The 23850-nt window shown below is 39.3% G+C and overlaps 1 protein-coding gene across 2 annotated transcripts in view; it reads right to left on the minus strand.

Annotated features, from left to right (window-relative positions):
- Window positions 1-23546, minus strand: part of LOC119729036 (beta-1,4-galactosyltransferase 6-like) — a 50114-nt gene extending 26568 nt beyond the window's left edge. Inside the window, exons 1-2 of one of the 2 annotated variants that reach the window (XM_038201530.1) lie at window positions 23092-23546; window positions 3070-3213 (exon numbers count right to left, since the gene is read on the minus strand). In XM_038201530.1, the coding sequence (XP_038057458.1) occupies window positions 3070-3213; window positions 23092-23197 (250 nt within the window). In that variant the 5' untranslated portion in view covers window positions 23198-23546. Of the gene's footprint in view, window positions 1-3069; window positions 3214-20126; window positions 20848-23091 lie in introns of those variants that run through there. The other variant, XM_038201529.1, reaches the window with a different exon arrangement.
- Window positions 23547-23850: the final 304 nt, after the last annotated feature.

Below are 23850 nucleotides of genomic sequence, written 5' to 3' on the forward strand. Positions count from 1 at the left end.
GTTTATAGACATTTTTAATTAATCACCAACACAAAAGATTGCAATGCAAGCAAGCATTTTTTTGTTTTGGAAAGGTTTTTTTGGGGGAGGGAGGGGGTTTGTTTACAATCTGCCAAATTATTATGAAATACCTTACTTGACCGTATAGGCCTACATGTACTGTATGTAAGTGAAAAAAGTCTTAAGCATCCTGCGAAATCATGGCACCTGGTGTGCGATCATTTTCAAGAAAAGTCGAATTTTTGTACCAATTTCCAATGAGGGTCGGCCAGTCATTGTTGGAAAAAAACTGGCTTTTTTCAAAAACTGGCTTTTTTTCAAATACTGCCAACAAATTTAGTTAGTCCACATTTTACACATCCTAGAATGAGCCCGAGCCAGCTAGTCTTGTTCCCTGACCTGACAACTCTCCTACGTCTATAAATGGCTACGTTGCGTCTGAAGTAGGGTCACAGAACCAGACTACAACAGCTTTTTTTCCTTGGTTTTTTCCAGCATCTACGAACACAAAACTTTAAACAGGACAGTGTCTAACAATATTTGCTATAAAATACTATCCCCCAAATCCATCCATTTCTGAAAATCGCAGCAAAAGCAAAGGTTGTGTCACCTGTGTACCTTTAACATTTTGTTGTAAACAGGACTGCCAAATAAATGAAAAAATTGACCCTTACTCCCTTGTCGCGATAGAACTAAGCTTGCTTGTAGCCTTCAATGAGCAAAATTCAGCAAAATTTCAGTGTAAAGGCACATGAAGACAAACTGTAAGAAGTACGCGTACATGTGCAACAACACAAATTGGTCGCATATATAGTGTATAGATGTATAGGCATATCGATACATACCGTACACTCGTACAGTACACCAAGGGTAGTGCTAGCGCAATACATACGTCATGTTTGCTTTCCCGCGTCAGTTTCACACCCTGAGAAAGCCAACATAATAAGGGTTGTAGCCGGCCCTTGTATGGACGTCACGTATAGACAGAACGCTGAGCACATCTCAGTTTCCCATATCGACTGTGAGACCCCACTTGTGTCTTTGCAAAGGCAAACCGTGCCACACAGTGTCTCATTCTACTGGGAATGTTACACTCCATGTTGAGTCCCAATAAAAAAATGATCATCAACATTAGGAAAGAAATGTAAAACTTACAGATTTTGTTTTAGAGAATTTGTTTCAAATTCGAAATTAAACCATTCGGACGGTAAAGATGGAAAGCAAAATGTTGAGAACAAGACAATTTTTTTATGTTTAATTATTACCAAAACTACAAAATATTTCATCATGTGCCGAATGGACATTTCATAACAAAAACTTTGATTCCAATTTCAGAATTTAGTTTGTAAATAAAGAAAATCCATGAGACAAAAGTTGCTGCTGACAACTAGGACTAGTACATGTACAAATATGTCCATGTTCTGGTCATGATTGGAAAGAAGGCATGCAGTTCTAAGAATCAGAAAAAGCTCACGAAAAAAAAACTGTTTTTAACTCTCTGGCAGGCGCTTCTAAATGTCAGTTCGTGGTTGGTGGGTCGGTCGGTCTGTCCTCAAAAAATCGACCAAAAACAGGGCTCTAAGTTTTCCATAAGTTTCCCAAATGCAATGCCGTCAGAAAATGCACTCTGGTACATGTAGGTGAAAATTTTTGGAACACACCCCTTTGTCTCGATCGATGCGCATGCGCGATTTTGCATTTGAAGTGAGACATTCCAGAACCTGGCCAGAGCTTATTGTGCGCTCGCGCTTGTTTTTTTAAGAAAGCAAGAGCAAAGTGTTCGAGCTCGCGCCATTTGCACTGTAAGTACATGCACTGCATATGAATGGAAAGAATGCCTGGGAGTGGGAAAAAAAGAATGGGCCCGTCAAAAAAAGGACAGAACCAAACGTGTAGTTTTCCTACAATCTCCACATGATCTGAGAAATTGAATTAAAAACAGGCTTTTGTGTAACCAGCCTTCGGTACTTCATGCTGTTCGACCCAAAACGTTCCGCATGACCACACAGGCACACAAAGCATTCAAACTGCATTCCAGGGGGGTCCTTTTGAAGAAAAAAAACCCAAACATTTATTGCCACATTGCTATGACACCTAAAGTACGGTAAATCCCCCCAAAATTTTCCGTCTCGGGTAGTTTACATAGCAGGTTGAAAAGGACTGGGATTACGGCTATTGTGCCATGTCTCCATTGCCTCATTGTCATTGTAATTGGCCCACATAAATTCTGAAGCAATCATAAAACGAAAGTTGATTTTAGTTTTTAAAAAAATAGTTGAATTTTTTTTGTATGGTGTGCGTCACGTTTGGCACTACTACAGGAGATGTGGCTGGATCCCACAAAATGAATCCGAAGGCCATCTTATGTAATTTACTTTCGCTTTTCATTTAATATACGTGTGCATGTACTGTAGAAAGCCCCATACATGTACATGTACATGTATTTTACATACATTTTTACAATGAACATGTATCCCGTTCATAATATATCCACATTCTTCATGCACATACATGTACATTTAATATCCTTTTGAATGAGACACCAACCCCCAACAAATCTGCCTACATGCACATTTTATAGAATAAATATTTTACAAATTTTGAAATACCGGTTTCAGCAGTCCAACATTCATTTATTTCTCACAGAGTTGACTGATTCCAACCACCTAACCAACACCTAACACCTTTCTAACCGAAAATCAAAATCCTTTTTTTCAGAGAGACTCCAAAAAAATAGAGAGAGAAAAAAAAACAACTAATTTTCATGAACATTATTTTATTTTGTTTAAAGTTAAGGAACGTTTTAAAACCCGGAACGTTGCCGTTCCGTACGCGCTGTGTTCCAAGCGTGTTCCCAACTGAAACAGGCCGTTCCTTAGTACATTGTAAGCGTGCATGTGCATAAACCGACGTTTCCACGCGGGATTACCTGGCATTCTCGGGATGTACCCAATGGGAACAACGCATGGAACAGGCAATATTCCTAGATGGAACGTTCCAAGCATTCCGACTTTTAAGACGTTCCCTTAACAGTGACACAAAATTTTGCAAACATTTTTTCTGCCATACCTCTTCTATAAAGACACGTTCTGTCGTCTTGCGAGGTTTCGTCCGCCCCTCTCGCCGTCCTGCCGGACCGCCTGACATCCCTTAGTATGCCCAGGATGTCTGGATGCTGCTGTAAAGGACCTGAGTCGACTGGGACTTCAAAAACTGTGAGGACGGAAAAAGCACAAGGAAGAAAGAAGACCGTCAAAGATCAAGTTGATGACATGGTTAATTCAAAATTGTACCGTCTTAATTCCTTTTATACACGTACTTTTTAGATTTTATCTTTAGTTTAATATTAACCCTAACCCTAAAGGGTTCATTTGATATGCAGAATCTTGTTGAATTGCGAATGATTAGGGTTAAGTTGAACAAAGAAATTGACTGGAGTGGTGTTTGAACCCAAGACCTCCAGATTGCCGTTCCGGCAAACTACGGTATGGTACATTGTACCAACTGAGCTGTCCCAGCCTTGTTTGTGGTTCCCCGTTTTGTCAATGTCTCTGTTCAAGGGGTGCTAGTCAGAAGTTGTATTATAATTATTATAATGCACTTATTTATTATTATTTAAAAATTACAAATGTATCTATAGTTTGAGACAGAGGATTATTGCAGATTCGTTTCAAATTCATTCAGACCTGTACATACCAGTACATGTATGTAATATAAATTCTATTCAAAATATCAAATTGGTTTCCATACTTCTAAGTGAGAGTCATGTACATTTGTACAACAGCATACAGTGTACAATATTGGGAAAAGGAACGATAAGTGCATCATTTCCTGGTGTTTACCAGGTCACAGACTGACTGGTGGCAAGTCTAAAAAAAAAAAAACGCCCCTCGACAGAGTTCAAAGCAACAACCTGTACAAGTGCATTCACTACCTGTAAATTCACTTGTACCTTAATCCAAAGGTGAAATGCACATGTACATGTACATGTACAGGGGTACTACCGGTACATGTACATGTACATATTCACAGATCATCAAGAGTAAGACCGTGAACATGTTAAAATACATGTACATGTACCTACATGTACATGTACATGCATGTACATTGTACATGTACATTGTGCATGTACATGTACACATGTATTAGAGTACCTACATGTATTAGAGTACCTACATGTACATTGTACATGTACATATTCACAGATCATCAAGAGTTAGACCGTGAACATGTACAAATACATGCACATGTATGTACATGTACCTACATGTACATGTACATGTACATACATGTACATTGTACATGTACATTGTGCATGTACATGAACACATGTATTAAAGTACCTACCGGTACATGTACACGTATGTAGAGCAAGGAACAATGAATTGAAAATGTATGTGTACGTGTGTACATACAAACATGAGGTACATTTGACTGGATTTAATTGACACAGGATTCAACCGTCCAATTTCTAATAGTCCGAACACAAGTAGGAAACTGATCTCTTTTTTTTTCGGAATTGAAACTTGTCACGAGCCTTTCAGCCCAGGTAATCTGCGTGTACATGCACTCTGGATAGCAGACCTAGAAATATGAAACTTTAGTGGCTTTTTATGATTCCACAGCTGAACGATTCTCTTATTAAATCTGACAGGGGGAATGAGGAGAAACAATTACCGTCTGCACTCTCCAACCCCCCCCCCCCCCCCAAGGCGTCTGATGTTAATTGCTTTTAGATTCATTTCTGGGTATTTCAGGGAATTCTGCATTAAAGTGAATGTACGTGTACAACGTTTGCTTTTGCTGCAATTTTCAGAAATAAATGGATTTGGAGGATTAGTACATGTATGTTATAGCAAATATTGTTAAACTGACTTGTTTCACGTTTTGGGCTTGTATTTGCTGGAAAACCAAGAAAACCAATCATGTTCTTGTAGTCTGGTGCCCTGACCCCACTTAAGATGAAACGGAGAAATGTAAAGACTTTGGGGAATTGTTAAGGCCAAAGAATCACTCAAGCAGGCTTGTACCCCTTCACAGGTGTGTAATCAATTGTTAAGAAAATGTGGAATAACTAAATATGAAAAATTAGAAGCAGTTTTTGAAAAAAGGCCAGTTTTTTCCAATGCTGGTCGGCCGACCAGCGTTGGAAAAATACAGTTTTTCTTGAAAATGTCAGCACACCAGGAGCCACCATTTTACAGGATGCTTTAGACTGTCAATCCCTTACAATTTATTGCGGTAATATGCGATAATTTGATCATTTCGTTTTTTGATATTTGCAAATGTTGTATCTTCCCTTTAAGTCCGAGCTCACACTGTGCTCTCGGCCACAGGTTATTTCAAGGGAAGTAACCATTTGTCACGAGGACGGTTTGCTGTAAACAAATTTAATGTTAACTTTCTTTTGTATGCAGTTTTCTTCCTCCATGGTCCAACCATGGTATATGTAAACACAAGATAATATTCATACATGTACATGTATGTACATGTACCGGTACTAGCATTTGTAGTGCTGTAAAAACATGTCAATTGGTCAACAGAAATAGAATCAATGCCCATTACAGGTTCAACACTTTAATTGCATTTTCAAGCTACTGGTACCATACACAGACTATTCAACTACACAAAACGTTCTGAAATACATGTATGTTGAAAAATGCAATGTGTGTGAAAATTTCCTCATTTAAGTGTGCACAAAAGTTAGGGCATAGTTAGGCCAAAAAAAAAAAAAAGTCGGTCTCTGGTCAGCGCGCGCGTCAATTTTAAGCATGCGCGTCGATCTTTTTTTTTCCCAAAATGTTCCGCGGTAGCTCCAACAGCGCCCTCTATTTCCGCACCTCCTCAATTTCTTTTTACCAAAGAGCATCAAGGAATGGGAAATTGCACCAAGGCAAATGATCGAAAGCACCAAGGCAAATTATGGAGGACACCAATGTACATGAGGACACCAAAAAAGCAAAATAGTACCCACCTTGTCTGTACAATCGAAGCTTGAAGAAAAAAAAAAAAAGCAAAAAAAAAAAAAAAAAAAGCCGCGTGGCCGCGTCAATTCCGGAACTTTGGTCTGACCAGAGACCGAATATTTTTTTTTTTGGCCTTATACCCGTATTTTTTTATTTGTTGTTTACATGTATTTCTTCTTAAATGAAGAATGATTGAATTAATTTATCTGAGAATGGTTGAAAAGGGAATTTACTATACAAATGTACTTCAATTACCAAAAGTTTTATTTTTAATACATGCAACAAATACCAACAAGACTTATTTGTTTAAAAAACACCTTCTACTGTTAATAATACTTTGATAAGGCCTACCCTATTCTGACAGCCCCTACCCTAATTTTTTTTGGTGAAAAATGATAAAAGACCTCCCAAAACCATCTATTTCTACCTTTTTACCCTTAACTACACGCAGATCCCTCCATATGATCGTACACAAAACAAAATTGGCCAAAAAAAAAAAATTGGCCAAAAAAAAAAATTCCCTACCTACCCTATTTTCAAATGCCATGTAAACACGGAAGGAGAATTATTATGATATTTTTTTTTTGGCCTAATTTGGTTCAGTCTGTGTAAAGCATTTCAGGACATCTGTGCGAAGCGCTCTATAAAAACTGTTTTTTTCTTCTTCCATTATTATTATTATAAAAAATTCTCCGGATGTGAACAATGATGAATAATACTCACCATTAATTTACTCGTCTATAATGGTTCAAATGGCGCTTTATGCTTCCCATGGAACAGCACATTGTGAATTATACATAAAATACCATGGCGATGAACACGACATGCGAATATCTGAATTCTAAACCTCCATTACATAAATTGTACAGTGGATTCAGTGTGGGGCCATGCATTGACAAACAAGAAAGAACACCGAATGAAATATTCATGCCCAGTCCTCTATACTTTTCCCCCCAAGGGACCGGACTCGGCACTGGGGGGAAAGACTGGCACATTCATTACAAGGTTCTAATTGCTTAGGCCATTTTTTTTCCCCAGCCGAATTCATTAATTTTGGCATCACTTATCATCCCGCAAGTAAGCTTCATCAACACTGGCTGTCATCAAATATCAGGCACTGACGTTCGCTAATCATTTTTTGGTCATGCTTTGTGGAAAAGACAGGTGTAAATCAATTACAAATATTTCCCATGGCTTTCTCTTATAGTTTTATTGGATATGTTTGGTTTTTTTTTTTTTTTTTTCTAATTAGCCTAATTTTTTTTTTATCTTGCTGAAAGGAACTGAACCTTTCGGTGCTGCAAAAGCCCGCAAATCATTGCAGAAATATAATGTAATCTTTTGATACCAAAATAATGACTATTTATTTTGATTAATTCGGAGAGGAAGTAAATGACATGTAAGTACATGTACACGTACATGTATGTACATGTACAATGTATGACCAACTGCCGCTGAATACACTTTACAAGGTCAATATACTACCCGTAGGACACCGGCTAAATTTGTTTTTAGAGTAAACTTTCCTTTTCATCTTTAAAGAAGACAAAATTGGCCTACATTGTACATGTACCAGTACATACATGCAGTGGTTTGGTTTAAAATGGCAATAAAATAAATTTCACACTTACAAATGTACACTTGTAAGTTGTACTCAACATTCTAAATTGTTTAAAGTAATTAGATGCTCTACATTGTAGTTCTGTTAGTACTTATTTTTTTTATTTTTTTTTACTATTCGCAGTTTCGATGCTACATGTATGTCCATACAATTAAGGGTAAAGTCCTTGTTAAAGAATTTTGTTCAAAAAATGAACTTATTAAATGAAGCTTACATGTACATGTATACATATTTTGGCAATTTGAGCATTAGATGTGTACCGGTATATGTGTATGCTCAAATATGCTCAATTTGTTTTATAAAGAAGAAAAAAAAAAAGAAAAAAAACTAGAAATGGCCATGCTAAAAAAAAAATTTCCAGCCATTAGGCAAAAAAAAAATAAGTCGGTCTCTGGTCAGCGCGCGCGTCAATTTTAATCATGCGCGTCGATCTTTTTTTTCCCAAAATGTTCCGCGGTAGCTCCAACAGCGCCCTCTATTTCCGCACCTCCTCAATTTTTTTTACCAAAGAGCACCAAGGAATGGGAAATTGCACCAAGGCAAATGATCGAAAGCACAAAGGCAAATTATTGAGAACACCAATGTACATGAGGACACCAAAAAAGCAAAATAGTATCCAAGCTTGAAGAAAAAAAAAAAAAAAAGCCGCGTGGCCGCGTCAATTCCGGAACTTTGGTCTGACCAGAGACCGAATTTTTTTTTTTTTTGGCCTTAGGCCCCTATTCCTTCACAGATAAAGTATGTACACGTGTACATATTTGACAACGCGTGACATCATTCACTGCTCATGAATATGGAATCCACATTAGCATAACACTGAAAAACCCTGAAACTGCCTAAGAATTGCAACACAAAGATGAGAAATGAACAAAAAAAGCCAACCACAAAAGTGCATTTGGAAAATTCCACTGCAGGACGATCCACTTCAAGGCTCTTTAACTTAATCTGAATCGCCATTCACAGATACGGTAGCAGTATTGTTCCCGCTTCGTTTCCTCAGAGGCCATACGCTGTACACACTCAAACTGTTTTGGGGGGTCCCCCCCCCCCCTCCCCCCAGCAATTGGACAGTCCACTACAGGTTAACTTTTTTTTAACAACAATTCTCTTTTTCTTTTCTTTTTTTCTTGCCAAATGCTTTTCCTTATTATTTGTCAACGTAGCCGTGTGTTGTGCGATTCAAGCATAAATTATTCAGTGTTACAGCCTCTTACGGTATGCCTGAGAATTATTCACAGTGACTATTCAAATGAACGAGTACTGCCATACGTGTACTCGTATGGATGCCTATCTTACATGTAGTACACCTGCCTAAGGCCTCTTTTCAAATTTCCTGAATTCTGTGTCTTGGGGACACGTATTTCAATCTTTTTGACATTGTACGTGTACAGTATGTCCACAGACATACTGGTATGATGATGATACAATTACACATTTTGACGTTTGGACTAGTTGATAAACACATCAGTAAATAAGGAGAGTGTGATGGCTTATGGGTAGGGTTCGTGACTCATGATCAGAGGGTCAGGGGTTCAAATCCAGCTGCTGGTCATATGTTGGGTCCTTGGGCAAGCCACTTCACCCCCACTTGCCTCTCTCCACTCAGGAAGTATAAATGGGTACCGGTGTTAGCTGGGGACCGGCGTTAGCTGGGGAGCTGGGAGCTGGTCAGGGAGTTATTGACCACTGACGCAGGGTTGTTTCAGTAAAAAATGCACATACCGGTACATGTACACGTATACTACATGTACCGATACATACACAGGCCAAGCAGACCGGTACATGGAATGTACCGGTACCGGTACCGTAGGTAGTGGTTACAGTGTGCGACTCATATTCGATGGTGGGTGGGTTCGAACCCTGCCAGGAACGTGATGTTTGTGCCCTTGGGCAAGACATAAACATTTCTAGGACTATATGTACAATTGCCTCTCTCCACCCAGGAGTTGGAATGGGTACCTGTGAGTGTAGAGGACCGAATGTGCGCTGATATCAGCTGCCGCATGGTCTCGTGGCCTAACGACCGGGAAAATATGTAAAACGCTTTGACTTTTGAGATTGTTAATAGGATGGAAAGCGCTACATAAGCGTTACAATTAAATAGGCCTACATGTAGAATTGCAAAAGCTCACAAAGTTGCAGCAATCACTTCTCTCTCTGATCACACGGAGGTGTTGCCTGTTCTGATTGTACACACGAGGTCAGTCTCCAGCCTAGCTTGTATGCAAAACCATACACTGTACCCGTACAGTGGACTCAACTGTGAAAGTTTATTCCCCTTTATATTCAATTCAATCATAGCAATGGCATCCAGTAGTCCACATCTCTATAGAAATGCTCCAGTGAACTTGATCAATACACTTTCACGGAAATACTGCTGGGGAAGAAGTGAGTGTACCATACGTGTAGATCTGTGATCCTGTTTCCAATACTCAGTTGCTCCCAAGTTTCCGTTTCCTTTTCCTTTTCACCACATTATTGCCGGATATACATGTAAATGCAACTGATTGCCATCAATTTTACCACAAACATGACAAACAGATGCTCCATACTGTCTCTATGATAAATCTTCTATGAGTCTCTCCACAGACAATCATGACTCAATAATAATAATCATACATAATTTATATTGCACAAATTCCACATGATCAAATGCGCATCACAATTATTATCCCTGCTCTTCAGGAAAGGGACCATTTTTTTTCTGCAACAGCTCGAGATCAGCGCAATTTGGTCTCTACCTTCATAGATATATGTACATGTACATGAACATGTACATGAACCAATTTATAGTACTCCTGGGTGGAGAGAGGCAATTGTAGTAAAGTGTCTTGCCCAAGAGCACAAGCAGCATGTTCCCCGTCAGGTTTCGAACCCATGTACCATGCAACGCAAGTTAAACACCGTAACCAAATGTGGACCACAACGCCAATTTCCTTCATTTCCTTGTATTTGGGTGATCTCAAGACTGAAAATCAAGGCCCCTTGTTTCAAAAAAAGAAAGAAAGAAATAGGCCTACATGTATGCTAGCATACATACATGTACATTGTCACTGCCTAATACTGGATTATTTTTAGGGTGAAAGAGACCGACAAAAATAAATGCCGAATTCACATGCAACGGCGTCTCCTTACTTCGCAAGTCTCCACTTTTGTGTACACACCCTGAGCGAGCTTTTGTTTTGCACATTCTCAGCAAATACGCCGCAGCTACAATTTCTCCGGCAGAGGTCTTAAAAGGTTCTTAACTCGGCAATTGTCTCCCCATGCTCCACAGTCGCCAACTAACCAGCTCAACGACAAACAACAACAGCTTTCCACCGACGGACGTCACGGCTTGACGCGGCTCTGGCGGGCCACTCGCACTCGCCGGTCACTCACTCGTGACGCCAATTCCGTCCCGTCATTAATAACCTGGAGTCCGTCCAGTTCGTCTTGCGTTCTTCCCGCGGACCATGGGGTCTGAGGAGCGACTTGGGGGCAACCGGATCGATAATATTTGTATGTTGTGTGTGGGTTTTTTGGTGTTTGGTGTGAAGCTCGGATGCAAATTTAAGGAACAATGAGTTTTGGGGATGTATACGGTAACAGCTGCCACACATACGTTTCTTGCGATTAATTAATTAACATTCTTTTGTTTTGTTTAATAGTTTGGGATCAGATTCTTTTGTTTTGTTTAATGATTTGGGATCAGATCCAAGTTGTGTTTAGCTATATTTATATGTACATAGAAATGTCTGCGGAGAAGACAGAAAAAAATTCCGCAACAGCCAATTGGCAACACTAAATTTCTATATTTTAAAACTTGCATTGAGAATGTACAGAAATGTACATGTATACATGTAGGCACAGGTGAAAATTGAGTTTCCTGTCACGGTTTTACTTTGATAAAATATTCCGTTTTCAGCAGGAAATTACTTAATTGTGGAGGCCACGGCGCTTTTCCATACACAAGTCGTTTATTTTTTATCATTTCCTCCTTAACCAGCAAGGGGACGCCGATTAAACAATGAGAGAACTGTACGATTACAGATAAAAACAGCGCAATGGCAAACAACTGTCTGACGGGGGGGGGGGGGGGGGGAGAATGCTCGCAGGGTAAACATGGTCAAGTCTGTCGTCATGGGCACGGCAGGGACAAAGACGCACAATATCCCGCAAAGACCTTTGTGTAAAAACTCGCATATTTGTATACGGGTATCTTAATGGCAAATGGGTTTTTTTGTTCATTACAATGCTTGTGAACGTTTTGCAAAATTGCTTGCACAAACTTTCCAGTTTCTGGGTTGGGAATCAGCCCCAGGGAATGTTTACCAAAGGGTAATTTCACCACATTAGTCCAAGTACAAAAAAATAACCTGTTTTTCAACCATGCCCGCTTGCCTGCCTCCTTCCTATTTTTTAATGAATACATTTGCTATGTTCTGTAAATTATATTGTCAAACCCCATAATTTGCCTTTATATTTGTTTCTTACATAACTCCGGCATGCAACTGGGAATTTGGAAACAAACGAGGAAATTCCAAATCACACAAGAGTTTGTACAGTATTTTTCAATTTGTAATGGCGTTCATGAGAAGTTTAAAAAAAAACGAGGAAATCAGCGAATCCGAGGAAAAGTTGCATGCCTGTGTTTTGTAGTTTCTACAAGTGTTAACCCTCCTATGCAAACATACCGGTACATTCTGTGCCAAGTTGTCCTTGCTGTCAAAATCAATCAAGTGACTGTTTTCAACCATTAAGAATTCCCAGCCCACATGAAGGATTAATTGAGTGCCTTGGACTGCTATTTAGTAACTTGATACAGCTATGCTTGACTCTGGGTGAGTGATAAAACAGCTGTGACAACAACTTGCGTGCTTTGTCTGTTGACCCAGTTTGACTAGACACGGTGCTTGCTTGACATGTGATCTGACTGCTGGTGACTAGCCTTTGATCAAAGCATAACCGGGAAAAGTGGAAGTGAATTTTGACTGTCTGTGACTGCTTAAAATAGCAGGAGGGTTAAATGTTATGGCCTATTTGGACACAATTTTGTATCTGGAAAGAGTCCAGCAACTCGAAGAATCAATTTTGTATCTGAAAAAAAGAGTCGAGCAACTGGAAGAATCCATCCCCGCCTTCGTGTAAAATCCGACAGGAAAAAAAAAACGTCCGCCTAAGTTGTCTTTTAAAAAAACCCGGATGAGAAACCAGTTTTTTTTTTACTCGGCCTTAATAGCATTGGCACAGGTTTCGAGCCATAAAAGGTGTAAAACATTAGGTACAAACGCACAAAAGCAGCACATGTTCTATTTTCGGGATGAGGAGATGAACAATGGTTCCCAGACAAAAGTAACGCTTGCCACGACAAAAACCCAACAATGCATTTTTGTGAGAGCCTTACCCAAAATTGTAACAAAGGAATATGGGGGTTTAGGTTATACAACAGGCATAGACCACCGGTACATGGGTACATGTGTACATGCAAATTTAGTAGGTCAATCAATGCAATAGTTGCAATGCATAGTACATTTGAGAATAAATAGTTTACATATAATGTAGGCACATACATTTGTACCGTAATAATGGTTTATTTTTTAAACTTGTGAAGCGCCTTGAGCGTCTTTTTTAGGCGGATTTTGGCGCTATACAAATGTTCATTATTATTATTATTATCATCTTATTACCAGTGCTGTCCGTATAAATTTAGTACATGCAGAGCTCAAATTTCAGATACATGTACCGACACAAACTTGTAGTATTTTATTAGCATGCTGGATTAGTGCACGGCTCACTCAATTTCATTCCAAACTCTTCAATGAGACTCGCCTTTTTTCTACAGTCAACATGATGTGTAAGAGTGTGCATAGTATTAAACTAATTTCTCTGATCAGTCAACAGATCTGTTTCGTGCATGTAGCCACGGGCAACACAACACAGACTTGTTAATGTACATAACCAAAGCAAAATGTAGGTCCATAACAACAAGCTTTTCAAATACAACAAAGAAAAGTACACAATGGCGCTCGACACAAGTTGGTACTGATATACATGTAGTGTAGACATGGTTGGTAGAAAGTCATGCACCGTGATTGAACAAGTGCACTGCTGACATTTGGCTGAGACTGACTTTCTATACATTTTGTACATTGTACATGTACATGTACGTGTACATGTTCGCATAATATGTGATGCGATCAAGCTAAATGAGTCATTTGTCGACCCTGGATTTTTAAAAAAAATTTACAGATTTGAAAAGAGCACAATCTTAGCAATACTGTGAAAACCGCATGCGGGTACCACGTTTTGTTAAAAAAGTATGAAGTCGGAACACCAAGAAATGTGATGAAGTGATGTGATGAAGTGCCAGTCCTATTTTGGCCTGAATCTCCAAATGAAAGTTCCCGACAAACGACTCATGTAGCCTGATCGCATCACATATACTGGCATACCTGTACATGTACACTGTACATAGTAGCTTAGCATATTACATCTCTTCACATGCATATGTAGGTTTATGGTCTCCTACATATCTAGTCTATGCTATTTTTAGATTTAACAGTCTTGTTGTGATAACTACATTTTCTTAAATTTTTTTTGGCAAATAAGAAAGTTTAAAACCCTCACTTTTTCACACAGAAAATTTTATATTTGTTTATAAATCTTTCTGAAATGCGTTCGCTGACCCCTAATTTTGACTGCACTTTTTATTTTATTTTTTTTTATAAAAGAATGAAATACCGTAAAAATTTACACAGAAGACTTGGAAATATATTAGAAATATAAAAAAAATGAATTCGAAATTAAAATCTATTAACAAATCTTTCAAAACCTCTACGCGGAACCCTAGTTCTAAATCCAGGTTTTTTTTTAACAAATTAATCCCAATTATTTGATTTCCATAAACCTCTTGAGCTTTTGGAGGTCCAAAGTGTTAGAAGCAAATGAAATTTTAATATATACCTTTTGTACATTGTATGACAATTGTATAACATGTCACAAAAATTGGCTCAGCAAAAACAAAGTAAGATTCATAAAATACATGTATGGAATATGTGACCTGCTCTGTTAAAAGCAGACGCTTCTGGGCAGAGGTTGAAATTGAGATAGGGCCAAAAAATGTTGCGGGGGTGATTTTTTTCGATTTTCAAATTTTTGTATATTTGTAATCCTGAACATGTCTAAAATATACTATAAAAGTTTGAAACCCTAATTTGAACTCTAAATGTAGTATTTTTGATAATTTGTTAAGGTATATCAGTTAAAGAAATGACTGTTTTGTGATGTTCATGGCCATTTTCTCCGTTTTCTACTTTTCGACACAATGAACTTCAAAATAGCATACATTGTAACTCTGCCCAGGAATGACCGGTTTCAAAACTGAAACCACCTATTAAAAGGAAAAAGAACATATTTTAACAATATGCAAAAATCTCATTTTTGACCTGATGCCCAGAAAAGTCTGATTTTGACAGAACAGGTCACATATGTACATGTACATTCTGACTATATGTACATGTACACGCGGTATGTTGTGCACTTCCATGCTGAAATTGAATGTTGTTCTGCTGAATACATGTACCGGTATGCACGTGTACATGTACAGTTGTACAGTTCATGAAATACACATGTTTAATGTACATGTATGACAATAATCATTGCCATCACCAAAAAAACACACAATGTATATATTTAATGCAAACCTACATGTACAGTAATGGTAGTAAATGCCAATTTATCATTGCGCGAAAAACCCATCTGTTACAACTTTAACAAGTGTCAGCAATGCACAAATACCAGCAACGTCTCGTTGGAATTGCATTTCTGGCAAATGGGATTCGCTGTGCCGACATCTGGTGCGACAAATTCCGTGCTTTGATACGCGCAATCGATGCAACACGTGCACAGTACAATGTACAAAATGTACATATATGTAGTAGATAACACGTACACGAACCAGTAAACATTATACACAGTACATGTTCTTTGTACTAAATTGCATTTCTTTGGCTATGTTTTAAAAATTGTTAATGTTTCAGCAAATTACAAATGTAGATTTTTTTGTATGTTCATGTACATGTACAGTAACTACAATACAAGGTGGCAAAACGTCTACATGTACTTACAGGTACTACTAAAATAAAATATTACTGCGAAAATACGAAAGCAATCAATACTATATATCGGAGTAAGTATAGGTCAATGACACGATACATGTACGTAAAGCAAATCTAAATTAGTCATAATAAGTCCTGTCCGCGACAACTGTGTGCTAATGACTTTCCACTGGGGAATGCGTCACTGTGAATCCAACGTCTTATCGCATCGCGGCTGGCAGTCAGAAGCCTTAGTCATACATTACATTAAGGCAGGCCTGCGAGGATTTAATATGCAGACAGTAGAAAATGTCAGTGGCTCGCAGTGGTCTGCAAATTTCACGTGGGTGAGCGTGGATGTGCATTCTCAGGTCAGAACTACACGGACGGTGCTTGCACACAGGTGTGCAGCGTATACGCACAAGTGTGCAGTGTGTTAATCTGCTTCAACAAAATTAATTGCTTTTAATCAATTTTGAGCTCTGTCATGCCGTAATTTGTCAAATTCCTTTATTAAATAAATTATTATGAATACATGTAATAGGAGGTACGGTATGTGCAAAATTAAGCTGACCACACCTGAAAATGTACAATGATCTTCCACTACACATGTAAAAGTACATGAACATTTTTTTAACAAACTTCGTCTCTAGATTGAATCCAAATTCCTTTTAAAAACTGTCGTTAACCTTTAATAAGAAATGGCGATTAAAAAGGGTTTTTTGGGGGGAGGGGTTGCAAACCGAAGAAAAATTTAAACAGATTTTTTGTTGACAATGCTGACAAAAGTCTTAAGGAAATTCTGTTCATACATGTTTGTGGCAAAACTGGACTAGGCCTGTGGCAGCGCTGTTATATAATTTTTTTTTTTTTATTTAATGTGAAGTCGCATTGTTATAATACATTTAATTTCATCATGGCAACCTCCCCCCCCCCAAAAAGGTTGAAGTATCTGAAGATGTTTTTTTTAGATGCCCAGTTATTAAAAAGATCTGCCTGCCTCCTTTAAAATTGACGCAGAAGGCATTTCCCACGGCTCAAAATCCAAAGCAGGAGTCGCATTGCATAATTACGTGCAATCTTTTCGGCATTATCTCGAATAAGTACATGTACATGTACAAGGACAAGTGGTACATTATTGACGAATATTACAGAGCTGTAGGCAAACGGTTTCAATGACATAAATGGTCAGAGAGAAAACGGCCGTGTCTAGACGGTTGTGCGCATCAACATAATGTAATGAATTTGTTCGAGCAGTTTAAGCATTTATGTGCGCTTATGGTTTTTGGAGTCTGTATTATGTATTCCCAGTGGCAATGGGGATAAATACTGCACAGCGGCCATTTTGTCGGGCTTCTTAATTAACCCTACATGTAACTCCTTAGACTCTTTTTGCTAGGAACAATCTTCAATCCTCCAAAACATTGCACTTCTGTTTAAATGAAGGATAACAATTAACATAACGCACCATCATGCTCAAAGTTCAGAGGTATACCATAAACCATACCTGTACATAATCATACTAAGCTGTTTCATTTGCACTTGTTCATATTACAAAGACAAACTTTCATTTCTAAAAATGGATTTTTAAACAGCAACAGCAATGTACTCTGGCCTTCAAACTATTTACAGTCCAATAGTCTGGTTTGAAATCCTGCAATTTCAAACCCTCGAGATTTTACAATGTAAACTGAGCTCAAAACATCTTGCAAGGTATTAAAGCCGTGGATCTATTCCTATCCCAGTTCAAATTGCATTTGAAAAAAATGTTATTCTGACATAAAACTCTCCTTTTTCACAGATACGTGGCCTAAAATGGCAAATAAATGCTGATCTTTTGCACTCCACCCTTCGGCAATACATCTGCGATCCCAAAAATGATATATAGCATCACCGACTGCACTTAAATTTATACAAATAATACAAGCGCACATAGAGCTGTGTCTCAAAATTTAATGTGTGAATTTGCGCTGAAATTCCCTGGATGAATTTTGCAGCTTGGCATGCTGTACGAGGAAAATTTCATTAATGTCGATGCATTCATGCAAAAGCACGTAGCACATGTACACAACGCTGGTCATTTATCATAGTAGTGTGACTTTGGCCTTTGCTGGAAGTTTAATCATTAACTACCCCGTGGTAACACCCCACGTACGGTATTTTTTCTCTCCAGCGAAACCGTACTGCGGCTGACCACGGACAAAGATCTGCCAATATCTAATACTGTGCAGTAAACAAGTGGAATGTTTTTGGAACATTAATTAAAGGTATAGTCCATCATTTGTAATTTGTGCATTTTGTTCGTTTGAAGCAACAAAAATGTTAAAAATCTAAAGGATGCTGAACAACTAACCTGATGAAGTTTCAGCTCAGCTTCAGCTGTCTATTTTGAGATAACAGCATTCTAGGATCTCGATTTCAAATCAAAAGTTGCTGAATCATGTTTTGAATTGGGCCTGAATTCAGCGTCCGAGACACGTTCTCACTGAGCCGATTGTAGCTATGCGATGTCGCGCACCGATCCAACAAATTATAGCAGCCGAGCGCGCGTGTGCGTCGTGCCAACATTTGCGCGATCTTCGCCGAATAAAAAAACGAACTATTGGTACTAACAGAAATTTCCAATGGTGCGTCTTAAGACGCACCGTTGGAAAGGCCTTCTTTCGTTGATTCTTCAAAATGACAGCTTGCCAGAGGGAATAATTTCACAGGGAGTTTAGTCCCCTTACTATCTTTCAACCAAGTATGTTTGTCAACAATAATTACGTCAGTTACTTTTTGGATAGTTGCAAATGTTTGACTATAGCTATAAGTCTCATGTCACGTATAAATGTATAATGTGCGAGTATACTCCAGAGGTTTCTGCACATTAAAGGAAGATGATGATAAATGATTTCAGTAATTTGCATACGATGTCTTCAATGGAAATCCAGCGAAAAAATGAAGAAAAAACATAAGTCAACACGAATAGGTTGTCCCAAGGCGTTCGTTCTTCCCCATCTACTTTGCACATATTGTATGTACGTGTAGCTACCGGTACGTCAGGTCGCTGTTCGCACTTGTACAAGTCCATAGCATGCTACTAGTGCAAGTTGGTGGCCGGATACCATCACGGACACTATCGACGAATGCCTTGACCAAGGCTACAGTAAACTAGGCCTTCATACAACATATACACGTATGTGAAATGGCTTCTCTTATTCTGCTGCTAACAGTTAAAACAACAGAAGTTTACTGCGTCAATCAAGACTTTTTGTTTTCCTTAGTATTCTTGTATTATACAGTCGTCGCAGGCAATCTCAACTTGCATAAATGGCAAATGCAGACACAGACGAGTTAACGTCGAATTCAAGCCATGAAATGCAAAATACCTTCCATTTGAAATTCAATTGGACATTAACTTAACGTGCTGTTTGCAAAAACATTCATGGGGGTCTCCACTGAACATTTCCTCAGCTTGGGAGTATTTTAATGAGACAGAGGTACATGTATAATGAACAGTATCAAGATCCCAGGTATACTTTTTTTCCCTGCTTTTAATGAATTGAAGGTAATAAATATATGGAATTTGCAAAAACTGTAGATTTGGGCTATTTTTTTGGGCTAAATTTCTAAAACAATTCTCAAGAGTCGTGAATTCTAGAAAGAAAAGGCGAGATCGTGATTGACCGATGGCGAGGCAATGAACCGACGGCGGCACAATCGACCGAAAGCCCAGCGTGATTGACCAATTGGGCGATAGCACGGATCCACCAATCACGCCTAACAAGGCCACTGCATGTTTATGTGTCCACTATTGTCATTTTCAATAATCGCTTTAAGTGTACAACCCAAAGCACAACTCTGCAATAGCCAATAATAAACAAATTTGGCTGATCACGTCAGACACTGGTGATTTTTTCACCTACCCTCAGATTAAATTCTACACAATGGCTATCGTTACGGCAGCCGTAACGTTACTTGCAACTGCTATCGTTACGGAACTGTCTGGCCCCCTGATGTAATAATATATAGTATTCAACATCACGATCTATGGCCGTAGAACCACCACATGGTTCTCGGACTTTATTTTTTATTTTGATTAAATCCTCAAAAACCACTAATTTCATTTTCAAAGAAGAAAATGAATCCAAAAAGGAACAGTTTGATTACAAACCTTAAAAGTTAAGAAATCGATTAATTTATTTTTATTTAAATTGAGTATTGCGGCAGGGCCCGGGTTTCGAACCTATATTCCCGGCTCATGACACCAAACAAGTTATTCTTATAGGCTTACCTAAGCATTCTGGTTGATTGGGCAGTTGTAAATCTGATTTTGCATTGTGTTTTTACATTTGAAAATTGCGTTAAAGCTGTCGTAATGATAGCCACTACGTATTCCTCTAAACAAACATGGGAAAACTAAGTAAAAGATTGGAAAAAAGATCAATGTCCCATCCCCATGGCGTCGACAATACTCACCACTTTTTAAATGCAGCGAAATAAGCACGGTCCAGACCATAAAAACAGTCACACACAGTAGGAACAGTCGCGACAGCCATGTGTGGTGTGTCCTGTAAACGACTGTTCCCATAATCATATAAACACGCGCCATGGTGAACTGCTAAAAATCACTACCCCCTCGACCGGTATACAAACCGGCTGGGGTAGTCCAAAACCTCGTTGGAAACAAAGATCGCAGATGTCAGAGATGATGTGGCGGAAATCCCCGCCGATCTGTGGCAATGATTTGACAAGATCGAGTAGCGACCGGCGAGTTCAGAGTAGTCCACCCACCCGGCCGGTGTTGCAATATTGTCCCGCTAGTTGCGTTGACAATCCGTCCCCTACAGATCCCCGCTCGGAACCTAGCCATTCCGGACGACTGTCGACATGGTCAAATTAAAACAAAATCCACGCCGAAGAAACACACCTAGAAGACCCACCAGAGTGAAGAGGACGATCCAGGGTGTCCACACTACGTTTCAGATGACATCCTGGAGTATAAATCGCGGAGAATTGGGGGGGAAAATCAGCCGAAGTATCCCTCAGTTATCCACCATTTTGTCACTCGGCAAGTCACACGTACACGATCGTACGAACACGGTGCCGGTGCGTGCATGATTCATACAAGTACATGCAGTGCCATACTACGCCTACCTTGTGCACACAAAATCCCGTATTGATCCTCGATCTCGGTCAAAATAAAGCCCTCTGATTAGTCAATGCGCTGCCATTGCAAAATGCCGTTATCCGCCTACAACATACAGCGCCCTCTGTGGTTGAGTCTAAAGTCAAAAAAAGGGTGGGGCCAATCCAACGACACAAGTTCAGCTGCTGCAGACTTAAATTGGGTGCGCTCTCCATCAGTTCGGTGCAAGGATTCGCCCTGAACTTTTTGTTGATTTTTTTTGCACCGATTCAATTTCAATTCTCCAATAAACCAATACAAAGTTGGATAATATAAGTATAAAACAGTGATATTTAAACAAATTTTTATACACAACAAAGTATTTTCGACTCGCCAGGCGGACTACGGGGAATGGTTTTGATGACTACCAGCCCGCCGCTGTTTTTACTCGCATTTGGCGAGTGTACTACCGCTACGGTCGAACCCTGATATCAATCATTTTGCTTACTAATTCTGTGGTAAAATAATATCGCAGTGCCTCCGTAAACCGTATTAATGCATGTTTCTCAATAGGGAGAACAAAATCATTGCTAATTCCACCGAGCCTTCGCACATACACAGGATGACGACGACGTAGCTCCAGCCTTCCATTCAGGTTCAAAATGATGCATGCATCTCGTAGAAAGTGTTGAATTAATACCTTCCCTAAATTTACCACAAAGAATTTTTCCCGACAACTTCATTTGATAATTTGTTTTTGTCTGCACGCAAATTACGTGTTTCCCTTGCTACCTCAGGCCGCAACAACTGTAAACATCAACATTTTTTATCATCATTATGATGGTTGTCAAATTATTGGTTCGAACACAATTTAATTCATTAGAACGAGTTGAGCGTCTAGAATGGCTCAGCTCAAGGCATAAGGCATGCAAAGCGTACAGTCGTCATCGGGCCGTATCATAAGTCCGACGCCTCATAAGTCCGAAATTTCGGACTTATGAGGCGTCAGACTTATGAGGCGTAGACTTATGAGCGGACCCCGTCGTCATTTTCACCTTAATTACCATAGAGGACCTAATTTTCTGCAGTTTTGGGGGGAAATTATAGAAACTTCTAAAGAAAAGTGGTAGTTTGTTGTTGTTTTTTTTCACTAAGAACATATACAGCTAAGGGTATGCATTTCCCTAGGACATTGTATAAAACCGACCTGCTATAGCCGGCGAGAATGTCGGTAAAACTGCAAGGAAGGAAAAGAGTTGATTCATGCCAAAAAGCGGAAACGTTCGCTATACACTGAACATTTCTTTTCCTCGAGGAAGGGCGGCTATAGGGACCTGAAACTGAGAACCATACTTCCCTTTGTGTTTTGATCGAATAAGACAACACAGACCTACTTACATAAAATAATGTATATGAAAACTTCCAAGAGGGATTGTTACAGAAAGCATTCCAGCATCATTTTTCGTGGTGTCGCCTCAGAAAATGGGGAAATAGCAACAAGGGCGGATCCAGAACACAAAAAAAAGTGGGTCAAAAAAATTATGGCGTGGGGTTCGGGGCCCGCTTAAGGGCCCCGAAAAATTGTTGGATTCTAGATGCTCTGTGGTGCGATCTGAGGCAATTTCTGACCACTTTAACCAATGTTTTTTTGAGGAAAAGATGGTGGTGTACTCATTGCCTGCCTTTATTGCGATGTCACATAAAAAAAAAAAAAAAATTGGTTTCGTTTTTTTTTGGGGGGGGGGGCATGGCCCCCTTTGCCCCCCCCCCCCCCCTGGATCCGCCCTTGAATAGCAAAGGGTATTTGGAATTGGACAGCAAAATATGGCCCCTTTGAAAATGTATTCTACTTTTGCATTCCATACATCACCGTCATCAGGGTGTTGAATGACCCGTGTATAGTATATAGGCCTATGGTGGGTTGGATCAAAATTGAACCACGGTGAAATCGATTTTTTTTTTGCGGTCTCTGAAACAAAACGGTACTAAGTATAGACCTATAGGCCCTATACGTTGGTCAATACTTTCTGAACTATGGGCAGTTTTGGTCAGTACATGTATATGAAATAATGGATGGCTATTATTGAGAAAAGTTTGTCTGTACGGAAAACGTATAACTGTACAGCAAACAGCTCATCAGGTCCCCCTCCCCAGCACTGAGCCCCACACATCACGTCAAAGCCCCAAGTAAGTGGCAGTTAAAATTTCCGACTCCTTAATAAAGAACACAAGTTAACATCATCTTCGGTACCAATTCGTACCAAAAGCCTAAAGACTAAAACACGGAACACAAAGGTAACACATCAATATACTCACTTGCATACTGAACTCGGAGCATGATGCCGACAAACTGAACCACACAGAGAACTGCCAGCACTACAAATATCATTCCATTCCGAAGCAATAGAAAGGTGAAATCCATGCTGAAAACGGCTTCTTGTTTTTACCCCTAGAACAAATTCACATTATGTACTTGTTTCCTCCATCATGGCCCGCGTAAAAATGGTTAAATTCCGGAGTCTATTGCAACACACTCGATGCTGTTCCACGACTGACCCTATCATCATTATTGCCAACGGGAGCTAGTGTTACGGGACAACCCATTTCACGGCGTTCCCGTTATCAACCACAATTCAATATTTGCAATAATTCTTAGGGCCACGTCAAAAAATGTTTTAGTTTGTTGTCAGCCGCTCGGACGAGTTGAACTAGCGATTTTTTTTTCTAATCCGCGTTTCGCATGTTGCCTATCTATTCCTTCCTCCATCGTGAGCCGGACATCCAGAATTTTTTTTACATTGGCTTATCTAGCTCCCAGATAATTATGTTTCTTGAAACGCAATGGTTTTGAGTCTGGATGGCTGAACTGTAACACAGAAACCGATAAAAACTGACTCACTATAGCACTCCGCCCCGATCTAGGCCCTATTAGACGCAAGGCCGATTGCCAATTTAATGTAAAACGTAAAATAAATATTGGACAAAAGGATTATATAATACGGGGGAAACGGGGGGGGGAACCTGGGCCCTGAAATCTCTAGGCCATTGTTCGAGAGGAATGTACGACAGAAAAAC

The sequence above is a fragment of the Patiria miniata genome, unplaced genomic scaffold (assembly GCF_015706575.1).
Source record: "Patiria miniata isolate m_02_andy unplaced genomic scaffold, ASM1570657v1 HiC_scaffold_20, whole genome shotgun sequence".
Classification (NCBI taxonomy): domain Eukaryota; kingdom Metazoa; phylum Echinodermata; class Asteroidea; order Valvatida; family Asterinidae; genus Patiria; species Patiria miniata.